This window comes from Rhinoderma darwinii, chromosome 3, assembly GCF_050947455.1.
Source record: "Rhinoderma darwinii isolate aRhiDar2 chromosome 3, aRhiDar2.hap1, whole genome shotgun sequence".
In the NCBI taxonomy this organism is placed as follows: domain Eukaryota; kingdom Metazoa; phylum Chordata; class Amphibia; order Anura; family Rhinodermatidae; genus Rhinoderma; species Rhinoderma darwinii.
Genome location: NC_134689.1, coordinates 370174807 through 370191282, shown reverse-complemented (window position 1 = coordinate 370191282; position 16476 = coordinate 370174807). Strand labels below are relative to the sequence as shown.

Sequence of the window (16476 nt, the reverse complement as noted above, 5' to 3'; positions counted from 1 at the left end):
ATATGGATGTTCCTATTTTACATGTCAGTGTCATAAATTCTACTACTACTTGGCAGTATTAGGGTAAGTTTTCACGTAGTGTAAATACGGCAATGAAAAATCTGAGGATAATACAGTAGCAGCAAAGTGGATGAGATATGAACAAACGGTGAGCGGAAAAAACGCTCAGAAATTGACCAGCGGTGCTGTAATGACAGGGTAGGGAGACAGACAGGTGAGCCCTAATCTACCCGCCACTCAGTCCCTGCCTACCTGCCACGACCCGTCCTAAGCGACGGGGTACAACTGGGCGACGGTCCCTACGCTCAGTAAGTGCAAGACAGACAAACAGACAAGGGTACACAGAAGCGAGGGAAACGGGGCAGCTGCCCACGGTGACACCGTGAGCAACAAGAGTAGTGAACGAGCGGAGTCAAACCAGGAGAGAACGAGGTACAAAACGCTGAGCAGGAGAGTGGTCAAAAAGCCAAGGTCAATAACAAGCAGATGATGAGTAGTACAAGCAGCAGCAGCAAGCCAGGAAACAAGCATAGAAGAATCACAGGCAAAGGAGGAACAGGAAAGGCAGGTATAAATAGACAGTGGGCGGGAGCTAGCTCCGTCTGGCCAGGCTGTGATAGGCTCTCCCACTCCTAAGCCTGTCATCCTGAGTGGTGGAAGATGGAGTCAGTCTCACAGACATAGGAGCAGGTGCAGACTGATTGCCCACGGGCGTTGACACAGAAGCTATGTCTGGCAAATCCTTTACAGGTGCGTTTTTTTTGAATCCGCAGCATGTCAATTGTATTTGCATAATCTCTGCTTATTTTTTGTTGGTTTTCTGCAATAAATAGCAGATGTTGCATTTTTTTTGCAGCGGAAAAGTAGTGATTCTGCCGCAAAAACCGCAACTCGGAAAAAAAATAATCATTTACTTACCCAGAATTCTGTGTTTCTTCGTCCAGGCCGGCCTCCAGGGATGACTGTTCATTCCTTGTGACCGCTGCACAGCCAATCACAGGCTGCGGCGGTAACATGGGATGAAACGTCTTGACAGGAGGCCGGCCGGCAGAGGGACGCGTCACCGTGGCTACGTAAGTATCAAACTTTATTTTATGTGCAGTTTTCCGCAGCGGACATTTCGTCCAAAAAACTGCACCACAATCGGCGCCCAGGGCGGATACGCTGTGTGCTATTACAATAGTAATATTGCATTTTTAGTTGTTTATTGTACCCCAGCTTTCCTGTTCCGCATAAGCTTTGTCTATATTGTGAATTTCGTGCTGCTATATTGTGTTACTCATCTCCATGCTGTTATATTACAGACTGTGTGACTTTCACTCTTTTTATGTGAGTACATTCCATCCTCCATGTACTTTTATCTGTGGATTATGAAATAAAGTCGATTTTTATTGCTACCATTCTATTTGTTGTCGTGAACTTTTCTTTTTGTAGGTTTTTTTACAACTTGGCAGTGTTAACATTCTTTAAATTTTTTTTTCATGTAATATTATATTTATGTTGGATATATCAGCGGCGTAGATATAGTGGTCGCAGTTGCGACCGGGCCCCTAAGCCTGGGGGCCCACAGCGCGCTAATGATTTAATACATTTTCTGTGTTGTGGCGCTAGCACTTCCTAGGTTACGGGCAGGGCTCCATAGACGTCACAGACACATGGTTCACTCAGTGTACCATGTGACCGTGATGTCACGTGAGGGGCGTTCCAGCCAGTGTGGAAGAGCCAGTGTGAAAGATCCTGGAAGACTCCAGGTGAGCTGCAGATGGGGCCCGTAATGTATATGTGTTGTATTGTGCAGTCTGTGTTTGCCGTGGAGGGCCATTAAATTACAGGCTCCCCCTCTCCTCTCTCCACCGCAAACTGCACAATACAATATATTACAAACTGTGGGTCGCGACCACCTGCGGGGTTCGTGTGAAGACCTCCGGGGGTTGCGAGCCACTCACTGAGGTCTCGGTTACAACTGTATCTTCGTCCTCATGACGCAGATACAGTCGAATTCAATGCTGGAGCAAGGAGCTGACGGCTTCTTGCTCTGGCATTCACTGTGTCGTGAGCCATTAGCAGCTCGACGCAGAAAGGCGCGATGTAGTGATGTCATCACGCTTGTCTGCGCCGAGTCACTCATAGCACAGGCCAAAGGAGAAGGATCTCCACTCATCGTGGGAATGGGGATAGGTTAGTAATTTTATATTTTTCTATTATGCACATATGGGGGCTTTATACTGTCTGGGGAGCTGATAAGGGGGCATTATACTGTATGGGGAGCTGATAAGGGGGCATTATACTGTATGGGGAGCTTATAAGGGGGCATTATACTGTATGGGGAGCTGATATGGGGGCATTATACTGTGGAGGCATCCATTATGGCATTATACTCTGTGGGGGAAGCTATGGGGGCATTATACTATGTGGGGGCAGCTATAGGGGCATTATACTGTGGGGGGGGGCAGCTATGGGGGACATTATACTGTGGAGGCATCCATGGGGGCATTATACTGTGTGGGGGCAGCTATGGAAGGCATTATACTGTGTGGGGGCAGCTATGGGGGCATTATACTGTGTGGGGGCAGCTATGGGGGAATTACACTGTGTGTGGGCATTATACTGTAGACGCATCCATGTGGGCTGTTGGGCAAGGTGGCTGGGCATAGGCATGTGCAAGGGTCCAGTGATGTTGGGGAGGGGCAGGGGGGCCCAAGATGAATTCTTGCACCAGGGCCCATGAGCCTTTAGCTTTGACCCTGGGATCTATTGATATTAAACGGATCCATGCGACAAGTAATTGCAATGAAGCAACATGTTCAGCTACAGTAGTTTTGGAATATGCCAAAAGTTTATGCCTTGGAGCTCCGTTTATCCTTTGTTTTAAGTTTACCACTTAGAGACACTGTGGGAGCAGGTCTGGGACATTTTCTACACTGGGCCTTAGGCTCAAATCAAAATGCTCCTACTTTACAAACTCTGCAGACAACATGTAAATTTTTGTTCCCCGTTTCATATATTCTATCATCCCGGTATATATTCTTTATCAAGGGCATAATTATAAGGGGTGCAGAGGTTGCGGTCACAACCAGCCCCAGAGCTAAATAGGTCTCTGGCCCAATATGAGACCAGCATTATACATGACATATAGTAGGTGGGTAGATTTTGCATTGGGACCCAGGAGCTTCAAGTTGGGCCTAAATGGTCCTTGGACTTCGGTTCCTCATCAGTAGCCCTCCAAACAACATGGGGTCCTTAGCCAAGAGTTTAGCTGCCCATACATAGTCTTCCTTTACAGTATATGTGCATATAAGTGATTTGAACGCCATAAAAAACAAATATAAAAATGCAAACAAATAAGACTTGTGAGGAATACAATGAAAAGTGTCAATTTAATATATTACATGGAGCACACTAAAAGATTGATAATTTAATGGTCACGTATATACGGTGTTTTGTTTTTTTTTTACTGGATAACTAAAAATGATGCATTTCTTTATAAAGGATGAACATTTCTGTTAAAAAACAGGGCAGCACCTCGAGGAAAGTGCAGGAGACTTGAGACCATGGTGCACCATTTAATCTCTAAAACTCTGGTCTCCTGGTCAGTAAACACCTAAAAGGTGGACATCGAATCATGGTCCAACCCAAACTGTGTTTCCTGTTTGGGTGGAATTGCTTTTTAATGTTGCTAGATTTATTTTTAGCATGACGTGCAGTATTAATCTGGAGAACAGATCCACTATGGTTTCTAAACACCTTTGAAGGAAGAGAATCACGAAAAGATTATTACAGAATGCCATCAGTGGTCCCCTGGAGTACTGTGCCTGAGCATTCCCTCCTTGCAGGTGTCACGCACACTCTTTAAGAAGGTCATGGCCTGTGACCCACCGGTACCCCTCTCCTGATGATCTTGTCCCTGGTTCTCTTTTTGGTTTGTCTTCATCCTGGCCCGGACACCTGCTGCATTGACATATTTAGAGACAATGCGGATATGGAGGGAGCGGAGCTGTGTGAGCGCAGCGATGCACTGATTGAAAGTTGACAGGAGAGTTTCATCCTCAGCTTTCACTATGTACTCAGACAAGCTGGGGGCCTCTCGAACCCAGCTAATAAACTTATTGTGGGCTGGAGGCATGTAACTGCGCATCTTCAGGAGAAATTCAGCTGCAGGAGAAGAACAAGTATACAAGTAATAATAATAATAATTAAAAGAAAAAAAGACAATATGATAAATAAACACACTTCCATTTCTATGGTTTATATAGGCAAGCAACCAGTGGCCTCCACAGAAGCGTATCTGGCCTATATATAGTCCCCCCATTCAATGGCCTATGATTTCACATGCTCCATGCATGGGCTATATATACACTGTATAAGATATATGTATATATAAAGTAAACATTATCACAGGATTAGGCAGATAGCATAATATATTATGACACCATTGTACATGGCCTCTGGGCCCCCAGTTGCAACTACTACCTCGATAGCTAAGCCACTGCCATGAAGCTGTAGTGCCTGAAACCAGCGCTCAGGACCAAATTTATAGCAGAATGTCCATTCGGAATTATATGGAGCGTTTTACTATTTCAGTCATATATTCTGGAGTTCCCCCTTAACTATAGTTCTGCTTATATTGGATTGCTCACTGCCCATTGATTGTACCCATACTTACCAATTTCAGGTTGGTGCTGAATTCCCAGCAGTTCATCCAAAGCATGGTACACGGAGCTCTGAGCAGCACTACCACCTGAGAAATACAGGGGTTCGTCTGATACACCTTCATATAGCAGACCTTCTGGCATGTTCGGGTTTTCCTTCCAACTGCAAGTTAAAAGCAAAATAAATTTAAAAAAAAATCAATGACATCTTCCAATGCCATAAATTCCATATAAATAAATTTACAAACGTGCACAATATTACACAATGATGCAATCCATTGGAATTTACAATCCATTTGCTCTGCCAGAGACCCATATATTAAAGAGGATCTGTCACTAGTTTATTAATTCCCTATCTCCTAACTAATCTAATAGGCGCGGTCATGCTGATAACTACATTGCATTTTTCTAAATATGCTAATGTGGCTCTAATAGCCGAATAGGAGGTGGCTACGCTGTTTCCGTAGCTCCCATAGTAGTGAATGCAGTTACGGAAGCAGCGTCGTATGCGAGCTACGCTGTTTCCATAACTACCATTCCATTCTATAGGACTTATGGAAACAGCGTAGCTGAACGACATACGCTGTTTACGTAACTCACAACCATATAACCTTTTTCATGGTCGGAATTCACCTCAATCAGCCGCAACACAGCGGCTGAACAGGGTTTAGGGGCCCCTCTGCTGGAGATAAGTGCGGGTCCCAGAGGTGGGACCCATATCTATATGACATTTATGACATATCCTGTGGATATCCAAAAAATACAATATTTGAAGCAGCACAAATCCCGATATCAGGAGCGGTGTCACACTGTAAAATCAGACAAACCCTGGCTTGACAAGCCTGACTTGAGAAAGACCCTCCACTTGTCACGGGTCGAAACGTTGCCATCTTTTACTGGATGTTTGACGAATAAAAGAACATATTTATTGAAATTTGGGAGACGTGTGCAGCTGTTCAACCATGCTTTTTCGGAGGATATCCTGTGGATATGTCATAAATGTCACTCATGTGAAAACCCCTTTAACTGTATAGACAATGATAAGGTGTAATAAATGGTATAGGATAATAAAACAATATTCTTTATGTTAAACGGAAGAGGTCCATGGATGGGACCGTCAAGGCTTCAGGTACTAAGGGTTGAGTGCTTACAGGTCCAGTGTTGTCCTGAACACATGGATATCATACATACACATACGTTGTGCTGGTTGCCCCGATGTTCTGTCCCAAAACTTGGAACTAGGAGCATATACAGAGTAAACTGAGAATCAGTGTTATATTATCACTACCCCAGTTTGTAACTGTACCAATTGGGAAAGAGGCAGATGTGGGAACTTTTTCTCAAGTTTCAGCTTGCCCTGATACCGAACACTAACACTACGGAAAAGTCGAATTCTCCCCTCTTCAGTGCCCAGTATGGCAAATAATGGACTGAAATCCATACATGGATATTTATCTGTGTGATGTGCAAAAGTTGAAGATATGCACTGTGGCAAATTTGTCCTTAAAGGAATTTTCCAGGAATGAAAAAAAATTGGAGGAACAAAAAAAACAAAGTTTAAATTTACTTACTGATTATTCTCTGGTCCCGTTACCAGTGTCCTACATCCTCCACCGTGCCCCTTATAAGCTTACTGACTTGTGGTCTACATTTGGGTCACCCTGGCAGTCAATAGCTAGCTGCAGTGGTGCTGCCAAACCTTCATTGCTATAATGCTGTGCTTGTTGGGAGTTGTGGTCCAGAGCAAAGGGGGCTTAGCCTGCACTAAGAGCCTCATGTACATTGTTCAAAATGTTTGCTTAGAAGCAATAAATCACTGTAATATACTGGAGGTATAGACTGTCTTTTTCTTCTTTTTGTATTTTCTTTTTATATTTTTGGGCCCAAATTTTTTTTTTCAATTCCCACAAAACTCTTTACAGCTATACACAAAACCAAAACTACAGGATTGTCCTTAGATGGATATAGTGCTTTGGCAGCAGTGAAATCCCTCTTCCGTGGCAATCTCAGACTGCATTATTAATCCGATTTTTGACTAATTAAATTTATGTAGAAAACCCCTTTAACTGCAACCCACTGAATACAACAATTCATAGTACATTATTTTAAATGTTATATGCTAGAAAGGCTTTGTTCACATACCGAACCATACCAACCCAACGGAGGCCAAAAGGACACTCTTTTGAGCTCTGACGGGTGAATGTGGGGGCCTATGGCTACGTTTTGCGTATGTCGAACTTGTTCCCATAACACAATGTGAACAGAGGCTAACTGAACTGTGTATTTGTTGTCATCTTTAGTAAATAAACTTCACAATCTGCATACATTATTGATCAGGAATAAAACCCTGTGCAATATCTTTATATCTGCTAATCTGACAGGCATCTAGGGTCTTACTTGTTCACACGGGGTCTTTTGCCGAGTTTTTTGACGCGGAAACCGCGTCGCAAAACTCGGCAGAAACGGCCCGAGAACGCCTCCCATTGATTTCAATGGGAGGCGTCGGCGTCTTTTTCCCGCGAGCAGTAAAACTGCCTCGCGGGGAAAAGAAGCGACATGCCCTATCTTCGGGCGCTTCCGCCTCCGACCTCCCATTGACTTCAATGGGAGGCAGGAGAAAGCGTGTTTTCTGCCCGCGGCGCTCAATGGCCGCGGGCGAAAAACGGCGAGATAATTGCTATTCACACTGAGTATTTTGGGGGAGGAATATCTGCCTCAAAATTCCGTTTGGAGCTTTGAGGCAGATATTCCTCCCCCAAAATACTCCGTGTGAACATAGCCTTAGGAAAAAAATACTTCAAGTTAAAGTAAACAAAGCATAACTCTTATAAAAAATAGAGGACATTGGTAGATGACTGCTCTAAAAATCACAGAGTGGACTCTCTGTGGTCATTTCTGGCCTTCTACACAGGCATACCAATAGAGTTCCTTTTGAGGTTAAATTCTTTAGGTCCCCTGGAAATATTTAGGAAGTTTCTAAAAATAATCTCATTTTCCGGGGGGCTTGAGAAGTGGAGGAGGTAGCTAAAATTATCTTGACAAACAGAGTCTTAAAAGCTGAAGCCAAGGGCAAAGAGCACAGAAAAGTCAATAGAAAGGGGATGCGTTGGGATAATAAAGGGATAAAAACATGTTAGTATGAGGATCAGAGCCATGCTAGACAGGTAATTTGCAGCTCATGGCACTCAATTACGGTTTGAAGTTATTTTTACAAAAACGCCTTTGCCCCTTTTCTGCCCTCGGTTCTGGCTGGTTGCTAGGGACACAGGCTGGTTGCTAGGGACATCATGCTTGACAACTCCTATAAAAAGGCTGTGACTGTTAGGCAGTGTATCTCTAACAACAAGTCCGTCTAAAATGACTGGATTGGCATTGTACTGAAAAGGGAGAAGCAATATGGCAATAATTGTGCCATGCTACTACCCATCTCAGCCGGTGCTATTAACCAGATTTTTATATAAATAAATTTAGATGCAAAACCCCTCTCACTACAACTCACTGTCAGTCAACCACAGAGCTCATGCACAAATGAATTACATGGTTAGTTGCATTTCTTTATACCAATTAAAGACTGTGTGGTGTACTTGTAATTGGGCCGGACCACATGGCTGCTGGGTCCCGAGGGCTAGGGAGGCCCATCGCCGAGAAGACTGCTGATTGTATTCTCTTTCCTGGCCCACCTACAGTGACAGAAAATCACAAGACTCTCCTGGGCAATAAACACAGCCAGCCCAGTCTTGTGATTCTTTTTGCACACTTGGGCTTGCCTATAGGAAGTGCACAGTGGTGGCGCCTCATTCATTTTGGAGCTTGATTCTGTTATCCACCGTACATAAGCGTGCAGTTGGCGATGCCTTGAGTGTGCTTTCATAGACTCTGTTCACAGCTGCACTGACTTTTTTATATACTGGATGCCATGACACTGTGCTGGACCCGTTGTACAGTGGATCCATACTGTGCCCAGTGGATACTATTGTATTATAATAGGCTTTTATCAGAGTTCCGTAAAGGTTTCTGTTGATTTGACGGCAAGAATATAATGCACTATTCTTGCAACAGAACCCCCGACTGAGGCTTATAGCGCAAATGTGAACAAAGTCTTAGACAGCACAGCGTAAGCAAGTATTTGGTTGCCTTCACGGTCTTGAAATTGGGGTAAGAAAAAAATGCATTTTATTCCCCCTGACTTTTGCGATGAGGCCCTGTGATTTCGATGTACGTCCCTGCATTATAATATAATTCAGTAGAGATCGCTTTTCTAGATATATTACTTGTTCAGTATAATTATATAAAACCCAATTTAACGTTTAATCTGACCAAGTGTACGACGCTCCTCCTAACACCCTTGATGAGTAATGGGAATACTGTTGTGGGAAACTGCGCTTATATAATGCATGTTCTGTATTGTTCCAGCCATAAATCACCTAGTATTCATGGGCAACTTTACATATTTCTACTAATATAATCACATATTTTCTGAACCAAAAAATATTTAACAATTCAATCAAAGTTCGGGATGTATTAGTTTTGGGTTCAGGACAGGATGCTGACACAACATTCAGAGCCTTTTCGTTTGAGCATCTGGACCTGAAAAAGTCCGAACTATCAGCCATTTCTATTCTATAATTCAGTGATTTGTGTTGGACTAGTTGGGATACTGGACAATCATGATCCAAAATGAAGGAACTTTAATGATAACAATTGAAGTAAATGGACCTCTGTTATAAAGAACAGGACAAAGTACAGCGACTAAAGATACTAGGGAACTGTCCCGCCAGTGGCCTAACTACCGCTATAGCCGCCGTAGCGGGTGCTACGGGCCCTGCAACATAAGGGGGCCCGTGCCACCTGCCGACTCGGTCCCCCCCCCATGGCCGGAGGCTCTGCTAGCAGCTGCTATGGCTGCTACAGCGCGACGCCACTGAAGGGGTTGTTCCTACAAAAGACATGCATCCCCTATCCATAGGATGTGGGATCGCTGGGACGCACAGCTATAAGGAGAACAGGGGACCGAAAGTCCTCCCGAAGTTCTCCATGACAAACCTCAGACTTCCGGGTCTGTCTCCATAGAAATGACTTGCGCACCGGTCACGCTTGTGCGCATGCGTGACCAGCGCTCCTTTCATTTTTATTGAACTGCGCAGACGCCGGAAGTCCGAGGTTTGTCATGGAAGAACTTCGGGGGACTTTCGGTCTCCTGTTCTCCTTATCGCTGCCAGCGATCACACATGTATCCCCTATCCTGTGGATAGGGGATGCATGTCTTTTGTAGGACAAACTATAGGTCGTTTTTTTGGGGGGAGGGGCTATATGGCGTTATCTACAGGGGGTGTCTGTATGGCGTTATCTACAGGTGGGGTCTGTATGGCGTTATCTACAGGTGGGGTCTGTATGGCGTTATCTGCAGGGGGGTCTGTATGGTGTTATCTACAGGGGAGGTCTGTATGGCGTTATCTACAGGGGAGGTCTGTATGGCGTTATCTAAAGGGGGTCTGTATGGCGTTATCTACAGGGGGGGTCTGTATGGCGTTATCTACAGGGGGTCTGTATGGCGTTATCTACAGGGGGGTCTGTATGGCGTATTCTACAGGGGGGTGTCTGTATGGCGTTATCTACAGGGGGGGTCTGTATGGCGTTATCTACAGGGGGGTCTGTATGGCGTTATCTACAGGGGGTCTGTATGGCGTAATCTACAGGGGGGTCTGTATGGCGTAATCTACAGGGGGGTCTGTATGGCATAATCTACAGGGGGTGTCTGTATGGCGTTATCTACAGGGGGTGTCTGGCGTTATCTACAGGGGGTGTCTGTATGGCGTAATCTACAGGGGGTGTCTGTATGGCGTTATCTACAGGGGGTGTCTGTATGGCGTTATCTACAGGGGGGTGTCTGTATGGCGTTATCTACAGGGGGTCTGTATGGCGTTATCTACAGGGGGGTCTGTATGGCGTTATCTACAGGGGGGCTGTATAGTGTTATCTACAGGGGGTTTTGGGGCTGTAAGACGTTATCTACAGGGGGGCTGTATGGCATTATCTACAGGGGGGCTGAATGGCGTTATCTACGGGGGGCTGTATGGCGTTATCTACGGGGGGGCTGTATGGCGTTATCTACGGGAGGGCTATATGGCGTTATCTACAGAGGGGATTTGGGGCTGTAAGACGTTATCTAGAGGGGGGCTGTAAGGCGTTATCTACAGGGGGCTGTGTATGGTGCTATCTACAGGGGGCTGTGTATGGTGCTATCTATAGGGGGACGCTGTGTGGTGGAATCTATAGGGAGGCACTAACTACAAGGGGGGGGGGTTGTGTGATACCCAGTGGAGGGGGGCCCCAGTCAAAAGTTTTCTATGGGGCCCAGTCTTTCCTAGTTACGACCCTGTTCCCCGCCATGGCTGTTACATGGAATTAGAAGGGAAAAATATATAGGAGGTGGAATATAGGATAAGCTCCAGCTTTACAATGCAAACATTTTTTTTTAACACATTGTGTAAAGATAATTATTTTAAAATCCTATCCTTTACTTCAATGCATACTAACCAACATCTGATTTCCAAATTGCAGGACATATTAGATCACTCCATCGTTTCACCCGGGAATGCCTAAAATTGTCCAGAAACACCTCTAATGCAAATTAACATAAACTCCATCTCTTTTGCGGTCCAGTTCTGTAAAAATCAGGACTGTAGTATGAATAATAAATTTGTTTCCTTTATTTATTTTCAATGTAGAGCTGGCAACGGACACATTGAGGAGGGGGCCATACAGTGAAATCAAAATGGCTCCCCTTTTCTGGTGTTGCCTCACACCCTAGTGTCCACCCTCACCCTCACATGAGATGCACAGCGCTCCAGGGACTGTATAATACAGTCTCCACAGTGCTGCCGATCCGATACGTCCTAAAAAAATGTGCACAATCTTCAAACGTATATAAGCATCAAACAGCGATAGATCATTACTGGACAGACACTAATATGATACATTTCTCAACATAAATCTGTTGATCAGTACCAAAATAAAGACATTTCACAAGCCGAGAGATGGATTAGAGACCAATTTAGGAACTGTTCTGTAAGAAGGGGCTCCTTGAGAGTCATGCAATTTGAATCAGGGTATGTGTCACCCAGTCCTGAACTAATGGTGAAAACTTGGGGGAGGAGTTAGGCACCAGGCCTCGACAGCCCCCATAGCAACAGAATGGCCCATCTTCATGTCAGGTACATCCATGTGCTCCAACGTACACACTTGGTTTGTAACATTCTCCATCAATCTTTCATCCGCATCACCTCGGTCTGCCAACATTACACAAGACCATAGCCGTTTTGAGGAAACCACCACTTCGAGAGTCCATGGAAAGAAGTTGAGAAATGGGATGGTTGGGTGAACCTACTAACACCATCTTGCTTCATAAACCTATATTCTTATAAGGAAAATAGGAATATAGATATAACCCTAAAAAACTTCCATCTTGAAATTTCCCCACTGTTACTGAAGACTTTGAAAGCCGAATAAGGTAGAGCCAAAATACAAGTGTTCAATCTCGAGAACATTGCATTTAGTGGAGGGAGCTAATGAGTATTGCAAAAAAAAAGCTGAAGTTTTACAAACCCCAAACTTCTGTTATATAACGTGGGGAATTAGACATTGCCCTCCAGTCTTAGTCAGTACAGCTAATTCCTGGGAACAAAAGTGCATATAATAAACCATAACCATAACCAATGTAACTTCTAATTAACATTGACTGAGAATTTTAACCTTTCAGAATACATAATCCTAAAATAGCAACCATGTTTATCTGTCTGTGGTCAAACTAGAATGTAACAAATTGGAATACCACAATATTCTGCATAATAGTGATCATAAAAAAACTATGAGTAAAGTGGGTTATATTCTACCAAAATGTAACTGTCTTAGCCAGACTCAGACGGAGGAACTCTATCTGAGGAGCAGTAAAGGGGCCATTCAGCCCTAGGAGGAGACGGTTTGGGGTAGAGCGATACCACCAGATGAGGCAACCAAGATGGCAATGGTCTTGAGGCCTGTGTCTTTGGAGAGTGGATCTCTCACCTGAGTCAGGCTTAAAAGGTGACTGAACGGCGGTAAACCTGAAGACTATAATTGGAGGTGCAGAGGGCGGGCAGGAATAGTAGATTGAGTAGGGTTGTTAGAGCAGGTAGTGCATTCAGCTTTTTTGCTTTACAACGGAAACTTCACTCATTACAGTTTTTGATTGTTGTTTGATGGTATGGCCATGGAATGTGTCCCACCATTAACACGCGGACCACCTATGTGGTGGGTTAAAAGCTCTATGGCACGCCCCTGTTACAGGTTCGGTCCGAGTAGCCATCAAGGTAATTCGAGAGGACCAATGGCTGGCTATGTGGGGACAGTCATTGCAGAAGGGCTCTGCAGGCCCCTTTAGGTGTTGGCAGTCAAAGTAGGTGGGCTCGGCCACAAGGAATCGTGGGTAGCTGGTGGCGGTGTGCCCCAGCTACAGGTGTGCAACCACTGAAGACCCCTGTTTACACCTAACAATGACCACAGCAATTTAACCTGTCAGTGAACACACCATAACCTACGCTTAAGGTAACAAGGAGCCAAATTTATTTACAGTGTCTGATTTGCAAATGTGTGCACAAGTTAAGTGTAAGCTGGGCTCTTATTATTACCATGCTGGCATTCTGGCTAATATTGGCAACAGATGCCGCTGACATGGGAGACTCTATTGATGGCATGGAGGCATCTGTAGATGGCATCGGGCATCTGTAGATGGCATCGGACATCTGTGGGTGGTAGGAAAGGGAATCTGAGTATTCTTAAGATCTATCAAGTAAAATCTAATTACATTAGGAAGAGGATTGAATCCAACCAGTTATCGTTCTCAAATTACATTAAGAACAATTAATTCTTTGGAACTCAAAGGCTTATTATAAAATATAAGCACAGCCGCTAGAACATCTAGCTACCACTGGGTAATATTTTAATCCTATGCAATAGTGAGTGTGGTCGGTATTCAGAAGCATCCATTATCCTAATACATGAAACCCGGCTGTGTGTGGACAACGCTTCTTACCTGTTATTGTACAATGTAAGGAACGATTTCATTTTTTTAGATTTTTAATTCGGGTTTGAGCAGAAACAGACAAAAACATTAATTCAATAAATGAGGACAGTCCTTTCTAAGTTCTTATCCATTCGTGAAATGGAGTGGGGTTTTTTATTCCATCGATTTAGGTGGGCTTTCCCAACAACCTAATGTGTGTTTGCACCAGCAGATTCCTACAGACTCTTCATTATGGTGGGAAAATGATAAGTCAATTATATTTCATTGTCATCAGTTTTCCCGCCAAAATGGGGGGGGGGGTGACAGTTATCTCATATCTTTAGGCGTGTTACAATCTGCAGAATGAAAAGTTTAGCATTAGATAGGAATGGGGAAGAAAAGATAATATAATTAAACATCAGTGCAGGAGTAATTTACTCAAGATTGTAAGTAGATTTAACCATGACATTTTGTAAAATATGGTTTATAAGTGGAGTTGTTGAGTTTTTAACGTGTTTTTTTTTTGTTTTGGTAGATAAAACTCCCATGTCTCTCAATAGGAGTCCATTAAGCAAAAAATAAAATGAATGTTAAAAATGCAACAAAAACGCACAGTGTTACATAGTTACATAGTTACATAGTTAGTACGGCTGAAAAAAGACACATGTCCATCAAGTTCAACCAAGGGAAGGGAAAAGGGAAGGAAAAATTTCTACACATAGGTGCTAATATTTTTTTGTTCTAGGAAATTATCTAACCCTTTTTTAAAGCCATCTACTGTCCCTGCTGTGACCAGCTCCTGCGGTAGGCTATTCCATAAATTCACAGTTCTCACTGTAAAGAAGCCTTGTCGCCTCTGCAGCTTGAACCTTTTTTTCTCCAGACGGAGGGAGTGCCCCCTTGTTTTTTGAGGGGGTTTTACAAGGAACAGGATTTCACCATATTTTTTGTATGTGCCATTAATATATTTATATAAGTTAATCATGTCGCCCCTTAGTCTTCTTTTTTCAAGGCTAAATAGGTTTAATTCTTTCAATCTTTCCTCATAACTTAAATTCTCCATGCCCCTTATTAGCTTCGTTGCTCTTCTTTGTATTTTTTCCAACTCCAGGGCATCCTTTCTATGAACTGGAGCCCAGAACTGAACTGCATATTCTAGATGAGGCCTCACTAATGCTTTGTAAAGTGGCATTATTACATCCCTGTCCCGCGAGTCCATGCCTCTTTTAATACACGACAATATCCTGCTGGCCTTTGAAGCAGCTGATTGACACTGCATGCTGTTATTGAGTTTATGATTTACAAGTACACCCAGATCCTTCTCAACAAGTGAATCCGCCAGTGTAGCGCCCCCTAGGACATATGATGCATGCAGGTTGTTGGTACCAAGATGCATAACTTTACATTTATCTACATTAAACTTCATTTGCCAAGTGGACGCCCAAACACTTAGTTTGTTTAAATCTGCCTGTAATTCATGAACATCTTCCATAGTCTGAACTATATTACATAGCTTGGTGTCATCTGCAAAAATAGAAATAGTGCTATTAATCCCTTCCTCTATATCATTAATAAATAAGTTGAATAATAGTGGTCCCAGCACTGAACCCTGGGGTACACCACTTATAACCGGGGACCATTCAGAGAAGGAATCATTGACCACAACCCTCTGGATACGGTCCTTGAGCCAATTCTCAATCCAATTACAAACTATATTTTCTAAACCTATAGTCCTTAATTTACCCATTAGGCGTCTATGGGGGACAGTGTCAAATGCCTTTGCAAAGTCTAAAAACACTAAATCCACAGCGGCCCCTCTGTCTAGACTTCTGCTCACCTCTTCATAAAAACAGATTAGGTTAGTTTGACAACTTCTGTCCTTCGTAAAACCGTGCTGGCTGTCACTTATAATGCTATTTATTGTCACATAATCCTGTATATAGTCCCTCAATAGCCCCTCAAACATTTTCCCCACGATGGATGTTAAGCTTACTGGTCTATAATTACCCGGGGAAGACCTAGAGCCCTTTTTGAAAATAGGCACCACATTTGCCCTGCGCCAGTCCCTTGGCACTATACCTCTCACTAGAGATTCTCTGAATATTATGAAAAGGGGGACAGAAATAACTGAACTAAGCTCTTTAAGAATTCTAGGGTGTAACCCATCTGGTCCCGGGGCCTTGTGCACATTTATTTTATTTAATTTAGTTTGGACCATCTCTACATTCATCCAATTCAGTATATCAACTGATATATTAACAGCACTGGCACCGGCTACATCAGCTGCTCTTTCTTCTGTTGTATATACAGAGCTAAAGAACCCATTTAGTAACTCTGCCTTCTCTTGATCCCCTGTGATCAACTCCCCATTACCATTATCTAGGGGTCCTACATGTTCAGACCTGGGCTTTTTTGCATTTATATACTTGAAGAATTTTTTAGGATTTGTTTTACTATCCCTGGCCACCTGCCTTTCATTTTGTATTTTTGCTAATTTTATTACATTTTTACAGATTTTATTAAGCTCTTTATATTTTACAAAGGCTACAGCTGTACCCTCAGATTTGTATTTTTTAAATGCCCTTTTTTTGTCATGTATTGCCCCTTTCACAGAAGGTGTAAGCCATGTGGGGTTTAATTTGAGTCGTTTATACTTATTACCTGTAGGAATAAATTTTGCACTATAATAACTCAAAGTAGATTTGAAAATCTCCCATTTATCATTTGTCCCATTATTTGACATTAGTTCTTCCCAGTCTATATCCTGAATTGCAGCCCTCATCCTGG

General features: G+C 43.4%; 1 protein-coding gene across 1 annotated transcript in view; it reads right to left on the bottom strand.

The window, feature by feature from the left end:
• Positions 1-3358: 3358 nt before the first annotated feature.
• LOC142749998 (indoleamine 2,3-dioxygenase 2-like) overlaps positions 3359-16476 on the bottom strand; it is a 43308-nt gene continuing 30190 nt past the window's right edge. Inside the window, exons 9-10 of the mRNA XM_075858679.1 lie at positions 4664-4812; positions 3359-4152 (exon numbers count right to left, since the gene is read on the bottom strand). Coding sequence (XP_075714794.1) covers positions 3788-4152; positions 4664-4812 — 514 coding nt within the window. The 3' untranslated portion in view covers positions 3359-3787. The remainder of the gene's footprint in view (positions 4153-4663; positions 4813-16476) is intronic.